General features: G+C 41.8%; 1 protein-coding gene and 1 long non-coding RNA gene across 2 annotated transcripts in view; one reads left to right on the top strand and one right to left on the bottom strand.

The window, feature by feature from the left end:
- The window catches only part of FRMD8 (FERM domain containing 8), a 58,749-nt gene extending 50,815 nt beyond the window's left edge, over positions 1-7,934 (bottom strand). Inside the window, exons 1-2 of the mRNA XM_089653606.1 lie at positions 7,833-7,934; positions 3,805-3,886 (exon numbers count right to left, since the gene is read on the bottom strand). Of these exons, the coding sequence (XP_089509732.1) occupies positions 3,805-3,886 (82 nt within the window). The 5' untranslated portion in view covers positions 7,833-7,934. The remainder of the gene's footprint in view (positions 1-3,804; positions 3,887-7,832) is intronic.
- Positions 7,935-8,085: 151 nt separating this feature from the next.
- LOC149445688 (uncharacterized) lies at positions 8,086-19,837 on the top strand. The gene is made up of 3 exons (XR_016306364.1): positions 8,086-8,222; positions 11,954-12,051; positions 19,414-19,837. It is a non-coding gene; the product is annotated as an uncharacterized LOC149445688 (long non-coding RNA).
- The last annotated feature ends 103 nt before the right edge of the window (positions 19,838-19,940 follow it).

Genomic DNA, 19,940 nt, shown 5'->3' with positions numbered 1-19,940 from the left:
TTAATTGAACGAGCTGAAGTTACAAGCGAACTGGCTACCATGCACAGCTGTACCAGATCCGGAGTGCTCCAATTTTAGTAAATCTCCCCTTCCTGTCAAGAAATTACATATTTGACAATACCTGGGATTCTGAATCAGGTACTTGTGCAGATGAACGCTAGTACTTAGATATGGCACAGACACAAGCAGGCAGAGCAATGGGGTTAATTTACCCTAGGTTCACACCTAAGCGTTTTTTAAAATTGACCTTTTAACATTATTTCCTGTGACAGGTTCACATCTCTGCGTTTTCTGGAAAGGGTCAAAGACTATTTTTAAAAAAACACAAAAAGTTGAGTTTGTGTGTCTATAAACTTCAATGGAAATGCTGCAGAAAAGCATGTAGTGCAGTTTTGATGCGTTTTAAATCTGCCTATCAAAAAAAAAAAAAAAAAAAAAAACGCAAAAGGCATCAAAAACATGGCAAAAACGCTTGTACAAAAGCGCAAAACACACTGCAGAAATGGCTCAAACGCAAACGGCATAGGCGTGAACCTAGCCTTACTGAAACTGGAGCACTCAGAATCTGGTACAGCTGTACATGGTAGCCAATCAGCTTCCAACTTCAGCTTGTTCAATTAGGCTTTGGCAATAAACCCTGGAAGCGGATTGGTTTCTATCCAGAGTTTCACCAGATTTTGCATTCTCCAGTTTTAGTAAGTAAACAGGATGCACCGATATACCAGCGACCGAAATGTATCGGCCGAAAATAGTGTTATCAGCATTTTGCCGATAGGAAAAAAAGGTGCCGATAATGGCAGCTGAAAATGCACGATTTTGCCGCAATATTACCACGGTTAGGGTGCGTTTTTCCATGTCAAGCGACACAAAAATCCACATCAAACCACAACACATGTGCGTTTTTTGATGAGTTTTCAATGCATTTCATGTCTGGTTCACACCAATGCAGTTTGTTTTGACCTTTTTGCACACGCGGTTTTTGATTTTTTTTTGCCAACTTGATGCTGGGCAGGTTAAAACAAAAAAAAGCATCAAAAACGCAACACATGTCCATTTTTGATGCATTTTCAATGCATTTCAGGCCTGCTTCACAGAAATGCAGTTTGCTTTTTGCTGTGAATTTTACGTTTTTTGCATGCACATTTTTAATGCTTTTTTTCAATACATTTCAGGCCTGGTTCACACCAATGCAGTTTGCATTTTTTCATGCACGTTTTGTTAAATTTTTTTTTTTTGGGCCAACTTGTTGCTGGGCAGATTAAAAATGCAAAACGCATAAAAAAAGCACCAAAGCGTGAAAAACGCACTACATGCGTTTGCTGCATCTCCATTGAAGTCTATTGAACCAAAAATGCAACATTTTGCATTTGAAAAAGTCCCTGACCCTTTCCAAAAATGCAGCAGCTCACTGTAGTGCATTTCTGCAAAAAGCCCTAAAACGCATTGGTGTGAGCCAGGCCTCAATGGGGAGGCGTTTTAGGTGCATTTTTCTCTTTTTTTACCTGCCAAATATGCACCAAAAATGCGGCAAGCAGGATTTTTAACACCGCAATGGACCAGTGTGAAGACATACATTGAATTTGATGGGATGCATTTTTCTTGAGCGTTACTTTTTTTTTTTTAAATGCAAAAGCGCTGCAAAAACTGTGTGAAAGCAGCCATTTGGCCAAAGGGTGCTGAAAAAAAAAATTCACTCCTAAATTCATATTAATTAAAACATTGAATACAAACTTAGAGGAATGAATACATGAACATAGGGGAATTGATTGGCCATGACACTACAAACTGCACCCACAACATATGAGCCTATCATTACAATGTAAGACAAACAAATAACACAGGGAATATATCTACACTAATACTTAACCAAAATAACAAACATTTAAAAGGTGTAAAGTGACTTTAAGTGGAATTCCAGCCAAAACCTCTCTTTTGGAATTTACTGCTGCCTGTGCCATGTTAAAGTGTAACAGAAACCAAAAAAGTGAAGATTTGCTTTGTTATAGGAACAATGGACTGTATATTTTCAGGGCATTACTTAGACAATTAACTTTTTGTCTGGAATTTCTCCTGAAAAATAGCAGTACATGTGCCTACAACCTCAGAGCTGTATATTTGCAGTGTGAGGTTTAAGGAACTGCTGTCTCTGACTGCTGGTCTAAGAAGATTTGGTAATGTTACCACAGTGCTGCTCACTGTTCCAGCAGGAAGTTCTGATATGTGAAAGTAAAAGCCCTGCCTCTACCAAGATGGCCTCCCCCAGACAAGAAACTGTGTAAAACAAGGCATTGCAAGTCAGTAATTGAGAAAATATCAGCTTCAGGGAGACCACTGGAAACACTGGTGACTAGCTCTATACTAGCTGCCTGCCTTTTTTGGGGAACGGCTCCCAGAGTTCAGTTCTTTCCTTTTAGGGTAGATTTCCTGTCAACTATCACTGAGAAAGGATATGAAGGGAATCTCCCCAGTGGCTACTCAAATGAAAATACATTATATAAAAATAAATAAATAGATAAATAAAAAACAAAAAAAAAATTGCTCAACTTTCACTTTAATGGATTGTACTAAATGTTCCTTGCTTTAAAGCAGGGGTCTCCAAACTTTCTAATAAAGGGCCAGTTTATTGTCCTTCAGACTTCAGAGGGGGCAGACTGTGGCCAGCCACAGTCACCACACCTCATTTGGTATTAGGAGGAGGAATAGTGCCCCATTGTTGGTATCATTGGGAGGAATAGTGCCCACTATTGGTGTCAGTGGGAGAAATGGTTCCCCATTGTTGGCGTCAGTTGGCCGAATAGTGTCTTGTATCAGTGGGAGGAATAGTGTCCCAAGGGCCGCATAAAGGCAAGCAAAGGGCCACATCTGGCCCCAGGGCTGCAGTTCGGAGACCACTGCTTTAAAGTGTCTTTAAACCCAGACTATGAAAAACTCTCATTACATGCTATAACAGAGCAATCTTCTCTGTGTCCCGACTACAGCCTGAGACTGAGTACACCAGCCTGTGTCCTGCACTGAGGATGCTCATATTTCAGTTCCCTTCTAAGTGCTTCATTTCCTCCTTTTTCTTATCTGTGCAGCCCACAGGAATATAGAGTCACATATGTGGGTGTATACACAGTGGTAAATGATACTAACCTCCTTCCCTCCTCCTCCGTGTCCTCCTATTGCTAAACACTATGGAGGTGGGAAAGAATATGCTGATTGATTGCATTCACTAAAAATACTCACCAAAAAGCTTAGTTTTAAAACAAATCAGTATTAAATAGCTCAAATGTAATTGAGAATACCTGTAAAGTAAAAAAGAGCCTTGGATGCAGATGCTGTCTGAACAAAACCAAAGCCAATATCAATCATGACTGCACCTACACCACATTAATGCACAAAAACACAATTTGATGTTCAATAAAGATTTATAGGGAGCTGTGAATCCAGTTTTTGATATTTGTAATTTGATTTAATTGCTTTTCTGAAACTTTCTTTAGTTATGTGACCAACACAGCACCAATCAGGGCTATACAGGCACAGACTGTAGACATACTGTAGAAAGCATCATACAGATAGAGTAATATAAGCCCCTCCCAAGGCTCTTTCCCTGTAGATGCCAAAGAATGGGGAATGATCATGTGACCACACAACGCTGCTGCAGAAATGAGGTACTACAAAAAAAAAAATTAATAAAAAAATATATATATGCAGTGGCATGATATACATGATTTATGTGAATTAATTATGGCAATTAACACATCTCTATTTAGTACCACTTTAATTAGACATTAAACACACCCACACCCCTTTAATACATACATCGTGTTCCTGAAGAGGAGACACTGCCTTGCATCATATATTCATTCATCAATGATGGTGGTGACGCTCCACTTCCATCCATCTATGCACAAAATAAATAAATACAAACTTTTAAGCCAAGGTATATTAAAGGGAAACTAACATGGGGGTGGGGGGGTCAGTTTTATTTTTAGGTCTGTACCTAAACATTTTCTTTTGTTTTGGAAAAGGCAGACAACGGTTCTAGTAAATAGACACCAAATACGTCAAGCCTCGAATTGGCAAAAATTAGGATATCCAAAATTCTACACAGCTAATTCTTTAAAAGCCTTTACAGCTCAGAATGCTGCCCCATAGAAGTGACCACTTATACAACAAAGAGCAGAGGTTGACGAAGAATTCCAAAACAGGTTCACAGCTGCGGTTGCATGTTTAAACCCTTTGACTGCCAGGACAAAACAGAAGTCTAAATATATAAAAAAAAAAAAATCAGAATATATATTATTTTTAATAACAAACACGTTATACTTACATGCTCTGTGCAGTGATTTTGCACACAGCAGCCCAATCCTCCTCTTCTCGGCTCCCCAGCTCCCTCCTGCCTATTGCCCCCATGGCAAGCAGCTTGCTATAAGGGCACCTGAGCAGGCTCGATTCCGAGCAGCTGCTGTGTGTGTCCATTCACACTTGGAGAAAGGCTCAGCCCCACCCCCACTCTCTCTTCATTGGCTGTGATTGACAGTAGTGGGAACCAATAGCTACTGCTGCTGTCTCAGCCAATGAGGAGGGAGAGTCCCCTGAGAAACGAGGCTCTTGTGCACATCGCTGGATCATGACCTGCATGGATATACACACGCGCTTGGAGATCCAGGTGCAGGTCTGTGCAACTGGCCACCTGTCATTGGTAAGAACAGGCTGCCTACACGAAACACCTGTGCATCCTATGTGGGTGAGGATGGCCCTTTCCACCAATGCATAGATCAGTACGCCTGTGTGAATGAGGCCTTATACACTGATTTCCCATGATTGTCACCTCCATCTAGAGGCCATAAAGTAATTTTTTCTGAAACACTGCAATCAGAAAAACTGCAGCATTAGGGCCACTAGATGGAGTGGACAACCACAGGAAATCAGTGTATTAAACCAGTTCTAAAGCCAAAAGGTTTTTTTTTTTTTTTACTTTAAAAGCGGCATTAAACCCAAAACCAAGAATGTCATATATTGCAGCTTAACAATCGTGTGGTGGCTGCATTCATTTTCTTTTCTTTTCTTTGGCTTTTATCCCGCTGTTTTTACCTGGTGATCTGACCAGTAACAAACCTCGTGTGATTCGTGTGACACCACTGTGGAGGAAGGAGCACAGGACAAAGCAGCATTCTCAGTCTGGGGGGATGGGAGTGTTAAATGCATTAGCAGATTTGGATACAAAAACCAAATTGAAGCCAAACTCCAGCTCACACTTTATAATCAATTAGAGCAGTTTTTTTTTTTTTTTTGGGATAAAAGTTTTTACATGAATAAACGTTGACCATTTTAATCACCCCTGTCAGTGGTAAATGGTTTGTCTCATCCATGTAAACTAATATATGCTAGCTGGATTGTCTAAAAGTTTGCAGAGTTTCAGGCTGAATTACCAGATGAAATAGAAGAAAGCCTAAAAAAAGGAAACTAATACAGAAATCAGAAAGGCAGGGGAGGAGCAGTGTATACAGTGACTGGCTGTCAGTATATGTCAGTGCCAGTTTTTAAATGTAATAATTACCGGCTATTTTTTTACTTTACTATAGCTCTGAGAATGACCTGTCACTTTCCCCAAGCTAAAAGAAACAAAGTTTAATTTTAGTTTCTTTCCCTGCGTTAAAAGAAACAAAGTTTTTCTCTGAGCTATAGTGAAAAAAAAAGCTGGCAATTGCATTTAAAAACCGGCACTGACATACAGTGAAAGCCAGTGAGGGAGCCTCTCTGTTTACACTGCTCCCTCACTGTATACATTGCTCCTCTCCTGCCCCCTCCTTGCACACACTGCCTACCCTACAAAGATGGCCTGTCACTCACATGCCATCACATAAGGGACTATTGGTCCCCTATGTGATAGCAATAAAATCATAATTTAAAACAACTGGAGCCTCCCCACATACACAGACTTTTCAGTTCATTTTTTGGTATCGGTTTTGGCACCAGGATTTTAATTTTGGTGCACTACTATTGCACAGGGCAGGCAAGTATAAACATTTTTTTTTCAATTAAAAAAAAAAAAAAACACACACACACACATCTTCTACCTTTGGAACCACTTTGCATTACCTGTATTAAGGTAAAAAATAGTGGTGCACCGAAAGCTCAGGTTGCACTTGGCTGAAAAACCAATATATATTATATACACACACGCAGTTAGGTCCGTATATATTTGGACGCAGGCATTTTAGTTTTTTTTCAGATATTTACCAAAACATATTCAAGCTGCATTGATTAATCTGTACCAGAATGACGTGAAGAAAAAAGTGTGGAGAAGGCTTGGAACAGCTCATGATCCAAAACACAACATCAACTGGGTCATTGGTGTTTATTGAAGATGTGACAGAAGACAGAAGCAGCCGGATGAATTCTGCAGTGTTTAGAGATATACTGTCAGCCCAGATTCAGCCAAATGCAGCAAAGTTGATTGGATAGTGCGTCACAGGACAATGATCCAAAACACACTGCAAAAACAACCCAGGAACTTTTGAAGGAAATTAAGTGGAATATTCTGCAATGACCGAGTCAATCATCTGATCTCAACCCAATTGAGCATGCATTTCACTTGCTGAAGGCAAAACTAAAGGCAGAAAGACCAACAAAGACAAACAACTGAAGACAGCTGCAGTTAGAGCCTGGCAAAGCATCACAAAGGAGGAAGCCCAGTCTTTGGTAATGTCCATGGGTTCCAGACTTCAGGCAGTCATGGCCAGTAAAGGATTCCCAACAAAATATTAAAAATTAACATTTTATTACATTCATTTGTTCAATCACATTTGAGCTCCTGAAAAAGGGTGGATGGCTACTCTTAAGAGCTGTAATTCCTAAACCCTTCCTCCAATTTGGATGTACATTCCCTCAAATTAAACCTGGGAGTGTGCACTTTCAGCCCATATCCATTATATAACTATAGCTTGAATACGTTTTGGTCAGTACTGGAAAAAAAAAACTAAAATTATGCCTGTGTCCAAATATATATGGACGTGTGTGTGTGTGTGTGTGTGTGTGTGTGTATATATATATATATATACACACACACACATGCAAACACATATATTACATATAGCTTTTCCAAACACAGAATTTGTGATGGGTAAGCTACCGCTTGTCACATTCATCTAACAATTTTCTTTTTTAATAAAATAGACCCCTGGAGTCCAGTTAGGTTAAAAAATAACAGAAACATAGCTAAAAATAAATATATTTGGGTCTGCATGGAATCTTTTTGCCTCTGCCCGTGGAATCTTTTTGCCTCTGCCCGTGGAATCTCTTTGCCTCTGCCCGTGGAATCTCTTTGCCTCTGCCCGTGGAATCTTTGGAGTTGAGCCTTTGAGCTTACAGATATGTGTCCTCCGGAGCTATTATGCTGATCTGGGCTTCATTACCTAGTGAGTCACTCAGCCATGACTTCCAGCATGTGCGGTTATGTGGCGGAGGGCGAGCACAGGCTCCATGCCCCTTCCAGTAATGATGAGGGTGGGGGGACCTTATATACCATCCATCCTGGCTGATATGGAGGACTGTGCTTTGTGGCAGCACACAGGTATGTCATTTATACAAAGCCCAATCTATCTTCTCTACACCTCCATTTGTAATGTTCTGGGGCCCCTTGGCTGCACTTGAATTGTTAACACAAAGGTGAAGCAACCCTTTAAGCCTGAACATAGAACAATTCTTCCACAAGCCCAACAATGACCGGTTCTCTTTAAGGAAGAGGAGTCATGAGGACTATGCGCAGGGTATGGCCGCCAGTACAATGTTCCACCTCACACAGGGTACAAATATCATTCCAGCCCCAAAGCTGTAGAGCTCACCCCAGAAGACACGATTCCACCAGCCGTCTTCTCGCTCCTCGGCTCTGGCACAATCAGGAAGCTGACTCACCGCCCCATGAAAACTATTGTCCAATAGCAGCATGAGGACTGCGTTCCACGCCTCGCTCTGGATGTACAACCAGCCAGAAACCAACCAATCACGTAGATGTCACCTCCTATTTTCCGACTGGTATCCAATTGCTTTATGGAATGCGCGGTCTGTTTGGATACCAAACTTTGCGGAGGAGCCGGCGGTGACGTCAGGACGAGTTCTACTTCTGTAGACCGCCCGAGTGGTTTTCCAGCCGCTTTCCCGCCTTGGCTGACTGGAATGTGGAAAGCTTCCAGGAGGATGAGGCCGAGAGGAAAATATGACAGGCGCCCGGACAGGTCATGCTTAGTTTATAGCGGAATGGCTTCAGTTAAAGGAGCAGTCACTGCGAGTACTACAAATGACTAACAAGGGTTTATTTAGAACTCATGGATTCAGCTCCAGCGGAATGCTAGTTAACCACTTCACTACCGGGCAGGTTTACTCCCTTCCTGCCCGCACTTGTAGTTTGAGTGACAATTGCGCGGTCATGCAACACTACCCAAACTTTTTGTATCACTTTATTCGCACAACTAGAGCTTTCTTTTGCTGGTATTTAATCACCGCTGTGGTTTTATATTTGTTAAAAAAAATCCTACAGGTTCTAAAATTTAGCAAATAAATAATTGTTCTTCATAAATTTAGGCCGAGATGTATTCTGCTACATGTCTTTGGTGAAAATAACCCAAATCAGTGTTTATTATTTAGTCTGTAGGAAAGTTATAGAGTTCACACACTATGGGATATATCTGAATATTGATCAGTCCTGAAGTACTGACCGACAAATCTCATTTCTTGAGGCCCAAAAATATCAGAACAGTACAGATATCCCCCAATGACCCCTTATTGGAAAGTAGACCGTCTGAGGTATTTCATAAGAGTCATGGCGAAGTTTTTGACATTTTTTGTCACAATTTTTGGAAAATGAAAAAATTGAAAAAAAAAATGTTTTCGTTTTTTTTTTGTTTTTGTTATATAACTGGTGTGGCAGTGATCAGGGACACTGACTGGTGAGTGAGTGGGAAAAAATATATATTTTTAAAAATTGTTTTTAGAATTTTTTAATTATACTTATTCCTTTATTTTTATGTTTTGTTTTTTTTCTTTTTATAAAACACTGTGGCCAAAGTAATCTAGTGTCACCATAGTAACATTGTACTGCTCTGGGGAAGTGATCAGTATTTTGTTTAACACATTGTGATTGCCTATAACTGAATTTCACTGCTATAGGCAAGCATTTAACTGAATTAAATCGATTCATCCTGTGTTTTTTGTTGTGATTAGCTGCAATTTGCTACAGCTAATCACATGACACAGATGGGCTGTGATTGGCCCAGTCTGTACCATGTGATTACTGTGACCAATCACAGATAGCAACACAATTGAATAAAATGAATGCATGAAAGGAAGCCATCCAATGTTTACAATTGTCAGGTGACCTGCTGTGATTAATCACATGATACCAGCAACGGGCCGGTACACAGATTGGTCACCGTTTGTGTCTGACACCGACATTGAGGCGCAATTCTGCTAATTGATGACAACACTGGGGCCCTATCCCACTGAAGGGACACTATTCCTTCCACTGACACCAGTGATGAGCTATTCTTTCCACTGACACCAGTGATGAGCTATTCTTTCCACTGACACCAATGATGGGGCGCCATTCCTTCCACTGACACCAGTGATGAGGCGCCATTCCTTCCACTGACACCAGTGATGAGGCGCCATTCCTTCCACTGACACCAGTGATGAGGCGCCATTCCTTCCACTGACACCAGTGATGAGGCGCCATTCCTTCCACTGACACCAGTGATGAGGCGCCATTCCTTCCACTGACACCAGTGATGAGGCGCCATTCCTTCCACTGACACCAGTGATGAGGCGCCATTCCTTCCACTGACACCAGTGATGAGGCGCCATTCTTTCCACTGACACCAGTGATGAGGCGCCATTCCTTCCACTGACACCAGTGATGAGGCGCCATTCCTTCCACTGACACCAGTGATGAGGCGCCATTCCTTCCACTGACACCAGTGATGAGGCGCCATTCCTTCCACTGACACCAGTGATGAGGCGCCATTCCTTCCACTGACACCAGTGATGAGGCGCCATTCCTTCCACTGACACCAGTGATGAGGCGCCATTCCTTCCACTGACACCAGTGATGAGGCGCCATTCCTTCCACTGACACCAGTGATGAGGCGCCATTCCTTCCACTGACACCAGTGATGAGGCGCCATTCCTTCCACTGACACCATTGAAGGGACACTATTCCTTCCACTGACACCATTGAAGGGACACTATTCCTTCCACTGACACCATTGAAGGGACACTATTCCTTCCACTGACACCAATGATTGGGCACTATTCTTTCCACTGACACCAGTGATTAGGCACTATTCTTTCCACTGACACCAATGACGAGGCATTATTTCTTCCACTGACACCAATGATTAGGTGCTATTCATTTCACTGACACCATTGAAGGGGCACTATTCCTTCCACTAACAGCAGTGATGAGGCACTATTCCTTCCACTGCCACCTATGATGAGGCATTATTTCTTCCACTGACACCTATGATGAGGCATTATTGCTTTCACTGACACCAACGATGGGACCCTATTCCTCCTCCTACTGACCATAGGCACTATGTAGGTTTTTTTTTTTAATCCAACTGACAACCAAGCTTGAAGCATTTTACACATCCACCGGCCATATTGCGCCACTGGCCCTCCTAAACTATGAAGGACAGTAAATTGTCCCTTTGTTTAAAAGGTTTGGAGACCCTTGGTCTATGGGTAGAGGAATAAGGTGTACCTACTTTACTCCTTGATCTGCTGCTCTGTTCTCTGATGCTTCAGGTTGTGGGCGAGTTCTCGCAATCCTCACATACATGATAGGACTATTGGTTCTGTATTGTATGTGGTGAAATCAGTGTGTGTCCAATGGCCAGAGTGTCATAGGTTATGTTTACAATTGGGCAGTTTCTGAAAAGTGATCTGTGGTGGATCCTGCCACTTCCTCAATGGCTTTTACTTTTTTGAAATGACAAATTTTAAAAGGACTAGCTCCTGCAACTGCAAGCCAAGCCTTTGCCTTACAGTTTTGGCACAGCCCCGTTGACTCAAATGGGAAATTTTGACAGGCAGTGTCGTCTGACAACTCAACAAGCTGCATGAAATTTTACACAATGTAAAGCATTGCAGCTGCAGCATATATACAATCCCTCCAGCTGCATGGTAAGTTTTAGATGGGCAGTTCAGTGTCCGTGAAACTCTCCACTAATTAAAAAAAAAAAAAAAAAGTTTTGCCTTTTGTTATGATAAATTTTTGCTGTTTCCACGAAGCAAAGTATTGTAACTGCAACCTGTATATACCTCTGAGAGGCTGCACATCCTTTTTTAGGTGAGCAGTCAAACCGCAGCTCAACCACCTGCTTTTACCAACCCCTGGCTGCCCATGTGAACGGGCCCTAAGGAAATTTCCCTTACTGCTGTCAAAATGTAAGCCCTTTTCTGTAAAATGACACTTGCACTGGTTTGGAAGCATCATTGAGTTATGCACTGAAACAATGAACTGTTTCATTTAGTTTGCTGTTTAATTCATATGTAGGGTGTGGCCTTTAAAATGTGTTCCTATTTTACACTTTATTAATTGCTAGTTAACCCTAAACAACTGCTTCCTCCCCCTTTCCCCCTTTGGCTATTATTTCCCAGATGATTTTTTTTTCTGTTTTATCATTTAAGTATAACTAAAGGCAAAACTTTTTAGAGAGTGGAGAGGAATTAGAACACTTGTCAGGTGTTTATTGCTGTTTGTGTCCCTGTTAGGGGGATTCACCCTCTCCTATTTGTCCTGTTTACCATTATCATTGAAAGTAAAAGAAACCTTATATTCTGGGTTGTCCCCCAGAAAAGTAATAGAGGTGAAATCTTCCAAAGGGGACACTAGTTTTGGTGACCTGGGGGTCTCTAAGGAATTCCTTTAATTTTAAGGAATTTTTTCTTGCTTGTTGTTTGGCTATAGGGCAGGAAATGAAAGGAAATCTCCCCAATGCAACACAGATGACAAAAAATAAACCGATGGGTTATAACCCTCCCTTACTCTATCCAAAATGGAAAAAGGTTTGTCTATAGTTCTACTTTAAAATTTTAACGTGGTTTTAAAGTCAAAAAGATTATTTTTTACTTTAACGCATTCTATGCAAAATTGGAAAATGTTCAAATGACTTTGCCAAGTTTTGTGCCAGAGAAATCATTATGGTGTCAGACTATATTGTATATGTTTTATTTATATTAACACTACTTCTTTTGAAACTAAGGGCCCAATCACATTTTCAAATAGGGCCTTAGCTGTGGGAGACACAGTAGGGGTACCCAGCAGTTAGCTGCAGTCAAGATTCCCCATTGAAAACAGTGGAAGGCTAACAGCTCCCGCAGCTATTCGTGGATGATCACATGTAATCTCTCATGTAGCAATTACCTGCGGATGATTGACCAAGCGAGTCAAATGCACCTATTAGAGCTTGTCCACACTTGACTCAAAATGCTGACTCTTAAAACGCACATATAGTGTTAACTCTACTAGTACATCTAACGCTCCCCTTCCCCCAGACTGACAATTATGCTGGCCAAAGGTGCCCCCTGTGCTCATTCATCCAGAGTGGGGGCAATCTCATACAGGAGGTGTGTTACTGGTCAGATCACCAGGTGAAAACAGGAGAAAAAGCGTAAAAGAACAAAGCTAATGCAGTCACCACATCTAAAGATTGGTAAGCTCTAATATATATTGTGTTTTGGGTTTAATACCACTTTAAGGCCTCCCATCTGCATAGTTTGATGCAATGCATGTGTAGCGCCCTCTGTGTACATAGTTTGTACAGTGTAGTTAGAGGCTTGTTAGAAGCCTGGGTGTGAGTCAGTGGGTTTACTTTAGGTCAGGCTGGAGGGCTCTACAGGTCAGGCCTCTGTGACCTCCCCCTGATCCTAAAAGCTTGTTGAAGTTTATAGACAGAGGCCAGAAGGTACTAATCTGCATATTTATGGGAAACTGGCCAATCCCCGGGCAGGAGGCCTGGCAAGGCGGCCTAATCAGCCCATAAATGTGAGAGAGCCTGGCCAGCATGAGAGTCGGGTGAAAGATGGAGTGCTGAGGTGTGGTGCTGTGAATCCTGGGAGGGGACCCCCGGAGAAGGGGGGTTGTGCCTCCAGGCTGGAGGTGGGAAGAACGGGAGAAGAAAGTAGACTGGAAGGACAGCCTGCTAGCCTGGAAGGGAACTAGCTCAGCGAAAGGCCTGAAAGCTGTTAATCCAAAGCTACAGGACACAACCAGTTCTCCCTGGTACAGTGCTGCATGTCTGTTCTGGAATCTCTTGCTCTTTGATGCTCTTCAAGACAGCCAGGTGGATGGGCAGTTTCTAGCTGGGGTCTGGAGAGGTTCATGTAAAGAGGGGATCAAGTGCGCCTTATAGAGACTGTTCGAGATCCGTCAAGAGACTGATGCCACTCCAGAGGGAGTAGAAAGTCCAGGATCCATCCTTTTTGTACAGAATTTAGGAAGTTTGTCGTCAGAGTGATTGTTTCAAGTGAAGATGGGCATCCCATATATCCCTAGAACCGATCCAAGTTGTTTCCCCTAAATAACACAACACAAAAACAAGTTCATGGACAGGTTGCTGACTCTGAATGGAAGTTGGAAAATGAAAGTTGTCTGGATGTGCAGGAAATAGGAGGACCCAAATCCAGCGTCTCTCAAGGGGTTAGCACTACATATGCATCTAAGTGTGTGTCATGTCATGCATTAATTGGCGTTAAGGTAGCTAACGCACCTCTAGAAATTAAAAGTTATCCTTTTACCAACACCGTAAACCACAGTAAGAAGTAGGTACAGTGCTGTGTAGTTTAAGCTGTCGATCAAAACGAATGTGCTACTGCTACACATACTGTATATGTAAATCTGGCCTTAAAGTAAACCTGTCAGAGGAGAAATGTGCAGGTAGCCCTTGTTGATGCTCTTCTAAAAACTATGGTTGCCTGCCCTTTATACTGATCCACTGGCCTTTATCAGGAAAAAGTATTCAGAACAGGGAATTCAAAGAAAAGTCAGAAGTTTATATCTCCTTACTTGCTCTGGGTCAGTGATGTATTGAAGCCCAAACATCAGAATGTGTTGGTAGGAATTGAGGCACAGCAAGAGTTCAGTCGTGGGTCAAAAGCAGGGCACAGACCAGATAGAAGTTTTCTGAAAAGACAAAACCCACTAAGCCTCTTATGTCCCATTCACTTGCACTAACTATGGCATTACAAATAAAGCTGACATATCAGGGATGTACAGGATGCTCTTGCTGATGTCCTTCTGAAAATAGGGGTTGCTTGGCTGTCATACTTATCTTGCAACTACAGTACATTCTGACTTGAAACAAAATTGCAGATTACTAGTTCTGACTTTACTTGCTGCAGGCTTCCAGGTCATTGACTCCAAATATTAGAACCATAAATAGTCAAAGTTTTTTAGAAGAAGGTCAGCAACGGTAGTAAACATATTTCTCTTCTGACAACTGTTCTCTAAAACTGAATTCCATACCAGCAACTGCTGTAAGTACACAATTGAAATCCAATGATTTGAAAATGGGCAAAATCTCTGATGCTGAGCAGCTGTTGTACAAACAATGTATAGAACACAAACATTCTTTTGACACAGAACACTGCATTTGAATCTTACATAATATTCCATTGATTTTATGGAATCTGAGTGATGCATTTTACTAAAGAGATGAAATAACTGTGAAAGATGTCACAACTTTCAAAGGTCAATGTGGGTCAGATACGGCCAGAACTGAATAACCATAAAACTGAATTGACACCATTACTACAAGACAGACCAAAATTTCTATATAGCATAAATCATGACTTCTAGGAGAACGAAAGATTGGCCATCTTTTGTAAGGCCTTGTTCACACAAGGCATATCATGTGTACACCCACGTGAGGCCTGCGTTTGCCCACACGGGATGCACAGATATTCCATGCAGGCAGTTCTATTCATGCACAGACACAGCTACTGCTCCAGTTTGACATCTATGCGGATGCGTGTCCTTAAATGCAGACAGTGTGGCTTGTTTACATCAGTCAGGGGTGCTGATGCTCTGCACTATTTACTTTTTGTGTCGAACTTTATTAAATTGTCACAAACTGACATTTTAGTGTCTAGTGGTCACCGAGCCAGTAAATTACATTGCACCACACTGCAATGAAAAAATAGACATGAATTGGGGTGAACTGACTTGAAAAGGAACAAGGCTTTTTGCCTGGTCTGTGTGTAGGGACTGTGTTTGGCAAGGCTGCCCAGTGCAGTCCAACACATCTGGTGTGAGTGGGTTCTTAGAGCTATAGTAAGTCTGGGGAAAAAAGGTCACCTTTTATTGTTCTAGTGCATGTTACAAGCACACCTCTCAATTTTTGTTCTGCTCTTGTCTCCTTAAGGTGGCCATACACTGATTAATTTTTCCCAGAGTCAATCGTTTACACTACACAGCGCACATACTCAAATCTTCTGCTGTGCCAATTGTAAAATATCCAAACAGCTGACAATTTCCACCTGCCTCCTTCAATTACTCAAATTGAGGAATGTCAAGCGAGAGGCAGTCAAAGTTTAGGCACAGAGCAGCACCGATCCTCTTCTGGAATCCCTCACTGGTGCTGTCTCCTTCTCCCCCTTGCAGAGTGCCCCCATAGCAAGGCACTTGTGCATGCTAGCTCTCCAGCTAGCTCTCTGTGTCCATTGGTGCAGCTCAGTGTATGCGTGTTTTCACATAAACTTTCTATTATGCCCCGTGTTTTTGGTCCTTTTTCTGAAATGAAATGTCCTGCAAATTGCATCTTTGGCTCACTTCAGAAAATGCATCAAAAACGTGGGACATAATAGAGAGCGTATGGGAAACTGCAGGTAACCTGCGCAAAAACCACGGGTACACTGCGCTGCATTCGCACTGTGGGCAAACCATAGCAGTGTGAAAGAGGCCAAAAGGTGGAGGAGCACTGTAACAAACATTGAATGCTATTATGGTTTCCTCTATGAATATATGGCTGTTGCTCAACCTGTGTTTATATGGGGGACTGTGAGCAGGAACTAATGCTTTGTTGTATAGTTTATTATGGAGAGGTATCCCTTGAAAAAGACCTTTTAACCACTTGCCATCCTGAGGATTTACCCCCCTTCCTGACCAGGTCTCTTTTTGCTACTCGGCGCTGCACTAATTCAACTGATAATTGCGTGGTCAAGCAATGCTGCACCCAAACGAAATTTACGGCCTTTTTTTTCACACAAATAGAGCTTTCTTTCGGTGGTATTTGATCAGCTGTGCGCTTTTTATTTTTCACGCTATAAACAAAAAAAGACCAAAAATTTTGAAGGAAAACAATATTTTTTACTTTCAGATATAAAAAATATATAGTAAACACAAAGTTAGTTATAAATTTAGGACAAAATGTATTCTGCTACATGTTTTTGGTAAAAAAAAAGTGTATATTGATTGATTTGTGTGACAGTTATAGTGTCTACAAACTATGGTATAGATCGGGTGTCGGCAACCCGCGGCTCCAGAGCCGCATGCGGCTCTTTTTCATCTTTGCTGCGGCTCCGGAGCACACTGCCCACCAGGTGACAGGCAATAGGGTTTCAGTGGTCGGCAAGCCACGGATCGCAAGCCACATGCGGCTCTTCTGTGTGCCGGGCGCCCGCTCCCCTCCCTCCTCTCGGGCGGCCGCCTCAAAAGTCAGGACTCTTTTAATCCGGCCCGCGGAGCGTGGAACATTAGCTGTCAGGATGTAGGCGGGGCAGCCAGGATGTAGGCGGGGCAGCGTGACGAACTCCTCTCACAGTCCGCCCTGAAGACCGGAACACAGCGCGGGAACACAGCGAGAGGAACGCGCGGAGCAAAGGTAAGTGAATTGAGACAATATGGGGAATTAATTACTATAGGGGGGATGAATTACTATGGGGGATGAATTACTATATGGGGGATGAATTACTATATGGGGGATGAATTACTATATGGAGGATGAATTACTATATGGGGGATGAATTACTATGGAGGATGAATTACTATAGGGGGGATGAATTACTATGGGGGATGAATTACTATATGGGGGATGAAGCTAACTGCACGATCCTGTATATAGCATTAAGGTAAGAAACAATATATGCAGTGTCGGATTTGTTTTAAATGTTGCAATGGTTTTGCGGCTCCCAGTCTTTTTTTTCCCTTCGGAAACGGGTCCAAGTGGCTCTTTATGTCTTAAAAGTTGCAGACCCCTGGTATAGATACTGCAATTTACGCCATTTTTTTGCTATACAGCGCTGCGCTAGTTTAACGAACAATTGCGCGGTCATGCAATACGGCACATAAATGAAATGTACATCATTTTTTCCCACAAATTGAGCTTTCTTTCGGTGGTATTTGATCGCCTGTGTGTTTTTTGTTTTTTGTTTTTTTTTTTTTGCACTATAGAAAAAAAAGACTGACAATTTTGAGAAAAAAAACAATATTTTGGACTTTTTGCTATGAAACATGTCCAGTAAAAAAAAAATGTAAAAATCAAATTTAGTCATAAATTTCTGCCAAAATGTATTCTGCGACATGTCTTTGCTTGAAAAAAATCCCAATACGTGTAAATTAATTGGTTTACGTGAACGTTATAGCGTCTACTAATGGCGGGAAAGATACTGGGATTTTTTTTTAATTATACTAATAATCAGCGACTTATGGCGGTGATCAGCGATTTATGACAGTGATCAGCGACTTATGGCGGACATTTTGACACTGGGGGGGAACTGACTTGGGGTCACTGACATCCCCAGTGACACCAATACAGTGATCAGTGCAAAAAAAAAAACCACTGACACTGTACTAATGGCAGTGGGGAGGAAGGGGTTAACTTTTATTAGGTAATGAGAGGGTTAACTGTGTGAGGGGAGTGTTTTACTAGGGGCGGGGGTGTGTACTTCACAGGAACATGCTGATACTGAGAGATAAAGTCTTCTCTCAGGTTTAGCGTGCTCTGAACTGACAGCATGGCTGCATTGTTTACATTGCAGCTCTGCTATCTGTCAGTGATTACTTGTAATCACCAGCACCCGGCGGGAAATGACCTGCCGGGAGCCGGTGATGGACTCCCGCAGCCACGATCGGCGGGACGAGTAGGGCGGGTACGTGCCTCGCACGCACGCCCCCTACCTGTTTTGCACAGCGACATTAAAAGACGGCGCTGTGCGTACAGGTGCTGCCCTGCCGCAGTAAAAACACTGCGGCAGGTCCACAAGCGGTTAAGGAGAATCTGCTTTCCATTAGTCAATATATAGTGCCCAATGTTATAAGATCTGTTCCTACTGTTTTGTGGAGCTGTGTTTGTGGGCCATCTTTTCATTATATATCCTTCAACTAAGCTTTTATTAAACACACCAAGACATGCACATGTCCCTGTAAATGGGAGGGGGAGAGGTGCTGGAGTACCAAACGGAGGTTCAGGTTCTTAATGCACCTCTCTGTACAGTACCCATTTATGGCTCTTAATATTGGGTCAAGTTGATCATTTATACTGTACATTGATGATATGGGCTCCTTGGCAGGTTGTTCTATTAAGTTGATAGAAATACACATGGGATTGTCTCAGTAACCAGTTTTCCAGCCCTCCAGAATGTTTTTATGTACCATGGTATTAGATTTTAATTTTGTATGAATAAACAAACCTTTTATGTGATTCACACCCCATCTTTATATTTTTTGGTTGTTATATTAGAAGTTAGGTCTGTAGAAGTCCAGAGGACATGATGTTTGTCATTCAGTAGGCTTCTAATGGAAAGAAAAGGAATTATAGGAAACAGGTGTTCATGTTATTTTAAAATGTGTAGTGGCGAAGATAAACCATTTATTCAGTTTGTCTAAATAGATTATACAGTATGTTTTGAAGCTGTTTTTTAAGATTAACGGGCACAAAAATAATAAAATACCAGCACTGTAAGAGCATTTTATGTTTGATCTCCTGATTAGATCTTCGTAGTAAGCAACTCATGGCAACCAATATTTACATGCTCTTTAGCAGTTAGTTACTGATGGTAATAGGAACAGCTGCTGCAACAGAACATGGAAAGAAATACTGCGCCCAACGTCAGTGCTACTATTTATGTTTTGGTAACCACGATTGTTTTGGTAACATATTGGTGTGGATGAAAAACAGTATGCATATTCTCACAATGTATTTTTGTTATTCGTTTAACATTCAAAAACAATGGAGTATGAAAATGCTAAGTAGTGCTTAACTACAGTATTGTTTTATGTTTCATGCAATTATTTTGTGCTTTATTATAGTACTAAGACTGCTTATCGCCATTCTTGTAGTACAGAAGCATTGATGAAGTCACACCTGTTTCTAGTAGAGCTGTGATATTGTTTAAAGTGCACTTTTTTTTTTTTTTTTACTTCTTTCTCAGGTGGGGAGCAATAACACGACACCGCTTCACATTCATATTAGAAAGAAAAAAGCTCAATAGTGCAAACGGGAGAGTGGTAAAGCCCCAGAAACAACCTTAACTCAGTATGGGGTTGGAAAAAGGAGTGCAAGTATTAAGAAGACCACTTGTTTGATGGCTGCAGCTATTCTAACAAAGTATGACATGATGTCCAGCGTCACTTTGGTTTCTGTTCTGCTCCAATGTGGTTACGGCTCCTGTTTTTGTATCCATCCTTGCTTTGCTATGCTCTGCATTATGTTCCAGGGTCGGCCTGCTCACTTTGTCAGCTTCCTGGCTGTCGCTCTGTAAGCGATTAAGGACTGATGATGTGCTTGTATCTTTCTACTTTTGTGAGTGTATTTTAACCCTTTCTTTTACTGGTTTTAATAAATCAATGCACTTAGATGGTGGCGCCTCCTGTTTTCTTGTTGTTTCAGCTTCACATTCATGCACTTACACTAAATTGCCAAAAGTATTGGGCCAACCCTCCAAATCATTGGATTCTG

The sequence above is a fragment of the Staurois parvus genome, unplaced genomic scaffold (assembly GCF_062004578.1).
Source record: "Staurois parvus isolate SC_StPar_1 unplaced genomic scaffold, SC_StPar_1.0 ptg000715l, whole genome shotgun sequence".
NCBI lineage: Eukaryota > Metazoa > Chordata > Amphibia > Anura > Ranidae > Staurois > Staurois parvus.
The sequence above is the reverse complement of the archived record's forward strand: the minus strand, read 5'-3'. Positions and strand labels throughout refer to the sequence as shown.